A 7,126-nucleotide genomic window follows, 5' to 3' on the forward strand; every position below is an offset into this window, starting at 1 on the left:
ACCATAATTGAACGGCCTAATATTAGAGCTCTTTCCCGCAATGCGAGAAATCAATTTGAATTATTTGCAAAGAGGAAGGAAAAAGAAATTTAATTCCCGATCCCTATAAACAATAAACGTAATATGATACAAATCTTTTATTGATCTCACAGTGTCAAAATAGGCATTATTTACACAGTTATTCAAACAAGAACTAGACATTAGACAGGCGTAAATGGCAACATACAAGGATATTAAATAATACAATAATGCATCGGCACCGTGGAGAACACAAATGTGGGTGGAAAATGTACATCGTGGCAAAAAATATAAATAAACTAATATTTAATTTGATCATTTATCTGAAGCTGGGCGGAAATGGTCTTCACTGTGTCGCCATTTTCATCTCGCCGCTTGCAGCACCTCGTCTGGAAGAATTTGAAAAGGGCCACGGCAGGGATGGTTAAACTTGGAACGCCCGCCAGGAGAAAAACAATAAAGGAGATCCAGGTTGGGTACGGACGCTCTTCGAGGATGGGAAAGTTCTCCTGAGACGGCAGACGGAACAGGGAAACGCTGACATCAGACATTTGGCGGAAAAAAAAAAAAAAAAAGATTCTGACAGTGGTCTGTCTTACCGACTCGGGGTTCCAGGTCAAATACGTAAGCGATTTTGTGACCTGCGTGACCAAATAAAACACCAGGATGATGACCATGATGAGCGGGCTAACCAGCCTCCAGGTCACCTGCCAGAAGATGTTGGGTTTGTGTCCGATCATGAATTCCAGATCTTTGTTAAACCTACGAGGAAGCAATCAAAATAAGTTCTAATGTCATATTAGTACAGTGCGGGTGATAAAGGTTGTATAACACGGTCCGCGGGTGAGATAAAAGACAACTTTGTGGATGAGACCGAAATACAGAGGCCTGTAAACATGAAGGAGAAAAGTAAAGGATCGAACGTGACTCATACCCTGGACAATTTTTAACTTAAATGTTCCTTTTGTTTTTAAATTGACATCTTTTCAAAAGACATTGTTGGAAATTGACGGAGTTTTAAACAATGGTGGAAAAACAGTTTGGATTTGGAGAGACAGGGAGAAAAAAAAATACAATAAAAAAACAAGAAATAACCAAATAAATAAACTAATAGATAAATAAACAAACACATAAACACGCAAATAAATAAAAACATCCATAAATAAGTAAATAAATAAATAAATAAATAAATAAATAAATAAATACACAAACAAATAAATAAACACATAGATACATAAATAAATGAGTGAATAAATAAATAAATAAATAAATAAATACACAAACAAATAAATAAACACATAGATACATAAATAAATGCACAAGTAAATAAATAAATGAGTGAATAAATAAATAAATAAATAAATTAGAAAATATTTCATTAACACAGCAGCTACATAAAAATACAGGAGGATTTGCCTCTCCAATCCATCCAAAAATTAAAGGACAACCGACGCCTCTGGACAAGTTGTGCCCATAATTTGTGAAATCACTTCAAATGACTTCTACTGAGCATATTTTACAAAGATTCCACCGCATATAGGTATATTTTCCATTTTAACACTTGCGCTGAATATTCAGGAAGTCTTGTTTTTGAGTTGGTGATGATACCTACCGTGACGTCACGTCTGGAACGCTCCCTGACCGAGAAAGCGACACACAATGCATTTTGGGTACTTTGTTTGGTCTGAAAACTTCGTGTTGATGCGTGTTGATGGCGCAATTAGAAGGAAAACATATAAATAACGCGATAGTGAATCGTTGTGTGTTGCACCAGGACTACTATTTGATACTAGTTGACACAAATTCCCAGCGGACAAATCAGTCCATTTCCAACGGATCCTGTGTGTCATTTTGTGCATTTTCTGGGACACTACATTGCAGTCCAGATGCCTCAAAATAACACTGAATGACTTCTTTAATCGATTGCAAACATTTATGCCTTACTCTTCAGAACTATTTGAATCATAGTCATAAATAGATGAGTAACAAGAAAGCATCTTCTCCAAATCTGAAGCCATTGTTTTGATTCTCGAGCAAGGCAAGACGTCTTGACGTGACGTCACAAAGAAGGGGGCTGGACCGTCTGAAACGGAAACCTTCTGAGGTCATTTTGAAGTAATTTTTGGACACTTTAAGTCATTTTTGTTGGTGTTTTTCATTTGTCTAAAAATATCAGCCTGCGTGTTTTGGGTACTTTAGATGCTATAAAACGTTTTTCTCATGTCAGTTACGAAACAAAAAAATGGTGTCAGTTGTCCTTTAAGTAAAATGAAAAATCATAAAAAAGAGAATTCAAAAAAAATATTCCATTAACACAGTGGCTACAAAAAAAAAAACCCAAAACTACCCTACAATGACCTGCAACTATTTGACGGTGTACGCCGACTACTCCCAGAAGACCCTCGTGATATCTTTCCCGGAGTAACGTACCTATCCATGCCATAAATGTAGACAACAGCAACCATCTCACACAGACCGATGACCAGAAGAGGAATGGAACCAGCAAAATTGTCAAAAAGAGCCAACCAGTAGTTGCCGGAGCTCATGGCGAAAATAAGACCAAAGGCAAAAGGGATTGCGCACGATAAACCTGAAAGCAATCACAAAAACTTTTTTATGTAACATATTCTACAGCTTGTTTGTTCGTCAATAATAAAAAAATAGGAGAAAATTACCACAGACAAGCTCTTTGGGCCAATTTTTGGGCAACAATTTCAGATCCTGCAATGGAACCACGACTCCTTCCACGTTTCCAAACATCGTGGACAAACCAAGGCAGAAGAGCATGATGAAGAAAAGCACGGCCCAAATTGGAGAAACGGGCATCTTGATGATGGCCTCCGTGAAGACAATGAAAGCCAAACCAGTTCCCTCCACCCCCTGCGGGAAGATGAAGAAAAACGTTACTACTCGCACGGCGCGTCGCCATCGTATGTCCGCAAAGGTTTCAGCAAACCTGACTGAGGAAAAACTGCATGTCACACGTCTGTAGTTGCAAATTTTGTACAACATCAGGATTAGTTTGGTTGAAGTACACCAGCATGTCATTGTAGTTGCTCTCTGTGATGTTGCTTTCGGCTAAGTCGAAGGCGTTCATCAGCTTGAGGATGTTCCTGCATCACAACAAAAGTATACCTTGAATTTGTAAGCCAAAAATGGAAACTGGTGTCAAAGTCGAGGCCTGCGGGCAAATCTGGCCCGCCACATTATTTTATTCGGCCCGCAAAAGCAAATCAAACTTGTGAAATTCCACGTTGCTTGCTAAAGTTCAAATCTCCCAGATTGTATTATGATCAACCAAATGAGCTGCATGGCCACCCATGTTGCGCATGCTAGAAACTGCCGCTGCTCACCCACAGAAAAAATATCCTGTGACTGTAAAGTGTCCATGAGAGTTTTGAAAGGCGCTTATAATTGAAATGTATTATTATTATTATTATTATTATTATTATTATTATTATTATTATTATTATTATTATTATTATTACGACGTCCGTACGCACCCCCCAATGCAGTCGTCGTATTTTTCAGTGGCTCTGAAGCCAATGATGGAGTAGATGACGGTAGCCGAGTAGACCGACGTGCAGCCGTTGATGATGGAGATGAGGACGGCATCCTGCTCGCAGTTGTTGCTGTCGCGTGAAAGGGGATGTCAACAATGTGGTCCAAGCGTGGCCTTGCGTTCAGGTCTACTCACTGGACAGAGTTGTAACTGGAGAAGGAGATGAGACCCCCAAACGCCAAGGAGAAGGAGTAGAAAACCTGGGCACCGGCGTCCAACCACGTCGCCGGATTCATCAACTCATTCACCTTTGATGGGAAAGTCATGCGTGAATCGAATGAAAAACGTTCGGGTGATCTACAAGGATCCAACGCGCCCTCAGCGTGTATCAAAACTTGCTGGTCTTTAAAACACAGATAGACCACATGGCAAAATGTTAATCTTTGATATGACTCCGATCAAATCAAATCCCCCTTTTGTGGTAGAATCGTAAAAAGATAATAGCTCCATTAAAATGTGCTTCTTGCAAACAACAGAAGCACTTTCATATCAGGGCAGGATTCATTTTATGATTATTAATCTGGCCTTGTGAGAATATGCTGCCACTCACAGAAAGGGGACGAATAACCAAGTGCTATGTCAGTATTATATGACATTGTGCTAAAGGTTTCGGGCCCGAAATGTTTGCACTAGTATTATTCGTATTTCCATCCATCCATTTTCCGTACCGCTTATTCTTCATTAGGGTCGCGGGGGGGTGCTGGAGCCTATCTCAGCTGTCTTCGGGGACGAGGCAGGGGACACCCTGAATTGGTTGCCGGCCAATCACAGGGCACGCAAAGACGTACAACAGTCACTCTCACACTCACACCTAGGGACAATTTGGAGTGGCAAATCTGCCTGCCATGCATGTTTTTTGGAATTTGGGAGGAAACCGGAGGACCCGGAGAAAACCCACGCGGGCCTGAGGAGAACATGCAAATAACGAGTCTCGTATTAGGAGCACTCAAAATAAATAAATAAATAAATAAATAAATAAATAAATAAATCTATTGGGATTGTCATACAAAAATATACATACAAAAATATGTATATATACATAAATACATAAATACGTATATACACATAAATACATAAATATGTATATATATACATACATACATAAATAGTATGTATATATACATAAATGCATGAATACATAAATGCATAATTATGTATATATACATAAATACATGTACATGTACATGTACACATACACATGTATATAAGAGGGTTATAATGCTTACATCTGGTGTAAAAAGGAACTTGATTCCTTCCACTGAACCCTTCAGAGTGAGTCCTCTGATCAAGAAGATGGTCAGAACCACGTACGGTAGAGTGGAGGTGATGTACACAGCCTGGAGAAGAAAATTCACAAAGCTTCCCTGAAAAAAACTGAATGGAATCTGAATCAACTCCGGATTAGCGTGGTTGTTCAGACCTTGCCGCTGGTTTCGATGCCGCGGATGCAGCAGACGTAAAGCACCGTCCAGGCGGCTACCAGGGAGAGGACCATCCACCACTGCAGACCTCCGGACTCGTCGATGGACGTTGACGTGTTTAGGGTCTCTCTGTACCAGAAATAATCGACAGTGCTGCTGCGTTCACACTCCTCCACTGGACCTAAGGGTCGTTGGGAGGCACAGACCCTGAAGATCAACAATTCTTGCCATTGCATTCAATGAATTCCTATCACAGCCCAGACATTGGGCCAGTATGCCCTCTAGTGATTAGTGCGCATATTGCAAGCCCCTTAATTTTTTCCCATCTTTTCTATGACGTCACTCACTAACAACATAAATCGTGTGGACGTTAGCATCGCTTGCTAAACATTTGGAACTTGACATTGGCCATACCCGTGCGGTTGGCATTGAGGGGGCAGTGGCTCCACGGCAGAGGATCCTGGAAGGAGTTGAAGAGGTACCACATGATCCAAGCCATGATGGTGTTATAGTACATGCCCACCAAAAAAGACACCAGCAAAGATGACACACCTGCAACCAGACGATAACGTCAACCTGATCATTCGCACAAAAACAAAAATCGCCATTACGGTGATTCCCTGAATATTTGCGAGGGATTGGGACGATTTATTTTGATCTTGTATATATGGTCATAATCTGAAAATTTTTCAACACTAAAACCTTTTTAGTAGTGATTGTCATTCCCAATCCCTCGCAAATAACCAGGGTTCATTCCCAGCATTCCAGTCGTCGTTTTTACCCACCGACTCCGGTCAAGTAAGGATTTATTGACCTCCACACGCCCACGCTGCCTTTCCTCAGACGTTGCCCGATGGCAAATTCGAGGTGAAGCAATGGGATCCCCTCCAGAACCACCAGGATTAGGAAAGGGATCATGAAAGCACCTGGATAGCCATTTTGAAATCAAAGAGATAGCTTGTAAAAACATCCATTTCCATTTGAGCTTGCAGGAACGTTGAATCTCTGCCTACCTCCTCCGTGGCTTTGACACAAGTAAGGAAACCTCCAGACATTGCCGAGTCCTACGCAAAAACCCACACAGGTGAGCAGGTACTGGGCCTTATTATCCCATTTGGGTCGATCTCCTGTTTCCTCCATCTCCAGTTTCTCCAGTTCCCCATGAGAGGGGATCCGATCATCCAGTCCCGGGTTTGGTAGCTTCAACTTCATGGCTAACGGTGGAGATGTCTGTCAGTCAGTTTTTCTCCTGTCGTCTGCCGAGTGTCCTCTCCGCTCGAGTCCTTAAGGTTCCTCCCCTGCAGGGGGGGCTGAGGTATTTACTGTGAACCTGAACTTCGGTTATCAGTCGCTCATTGTCCAAATGCTTTTTTTTAATGTCATGTCAGCAAACTTGAGAGGAAAAAAGGTGTCGCCCTCCTTGACAATCTTTAATGCATCAGATGATTGGTCGCCGCCGATACTTTGCTCTGACAATTTGATGTGCATCATTTTGCGAGGGCGATGTCATGATAAGATACTGTACGAGCAAAACAGCAAAGAAAATAAAGAGGGAGGGGTGGCCGGGATGGTGGAGGTTGTTCTCTCAAAGCATATTTTCCCTTTCCAAAGAAAAAAAAAGACATAAATTCCCCGTCTCTGCGTTTTAACCATTTTCCAGCAAAAAATGCTATGACGTCGAAACAACAATCAGCATTCCGATCAGAGAGCAATCATTATCATACCATGGATGATTTTTTTTAATCTAATCTCACCGTGATAGTATTATATTGCTTGGTGATATTTGCATATCACCTAAGCAACACCATATTTCTTTTTTTTCAGCGCTTAAGCTCATCCATCGCTTTCCGTCCCGAGTCAAAATGTGCTAAACACTTGGCGTTTTGTTTTGTTTTTGTTTTTTTTTTTTACTCAGAAGGTGGGAACGGATATCTAATCGGTTTTCCTTGCTTATTCAATTATTAACCAAAGTTAGAAGCAAGATCTCGCACCTTTCATAAAAAAAATGGACTGATAATGCAGCTCACGCTTCGTTTTCAATCACGTTTTACAGTGTGCGGGTGTTGCTAAATACTGCGCGAGGGTATCAAACGCATTTCTGTCATTGTTATGATTTTGTTCTGCA

General features: G+C 41.0%; 1 protein-coding gene across 1 annotated transcript; it reads right to left on the reverse strand.

Annotated features, from left to right (window-relative positions):
- Positions 1 to 105: 105 nt before the first annotated feature.
- Positions 106 to 6,524, reverse strand: LOC148882823 (sodium-dependent neutral amino acid transporter B(0)AT1-like). The gene is made up of 12 exons (XM_088986939.1): positions 6,015 to 6,524; positions 5,787 to 5,927; positions 5,416 to 5,553; positions 5,001 to 5,182; positions 4,807 to 4,917; positions 3,716 to 3,828; positions 3,522 to 3,650; positions 2,975 to 3,131; positions 2,694 to 2,898; positions 2,449 to 2,608; positions 618 to 780; positions 106 to 527 (listed from the first exon to the last, which is right to left on the reverse strand). Exons 1-12 carry the CDS (start codon positions 6,211 to 6,213, stop codon positions 318 to 320), a joined length of 1,908 nt encoding a protein of 635 aa, XP_088843065.1. The 5' UTR covers positions 6,214 to 6,524; the 3' UTR covers positions 106 to 317.
- Between the last annotated feature and the right edge of the window lie 602 nt (positions 6,525 to 7,126).

This window comes from Hippocampus bargibanti, linkage group LG20 (genome assembly GCF_051943395.1).
Source record: "Hippocampus bargibanti isolate YZ-2025 linkage group LG20, ASM5194339v1, whole genome shotgun sequence".
NCBI classification, from domain to species: Eukaryota; Metazoa; Chordata; class Actinopteri; order Syngnathiformes; family Syngnathidae; genus Hippocampus; species Hippocampus bargibanti.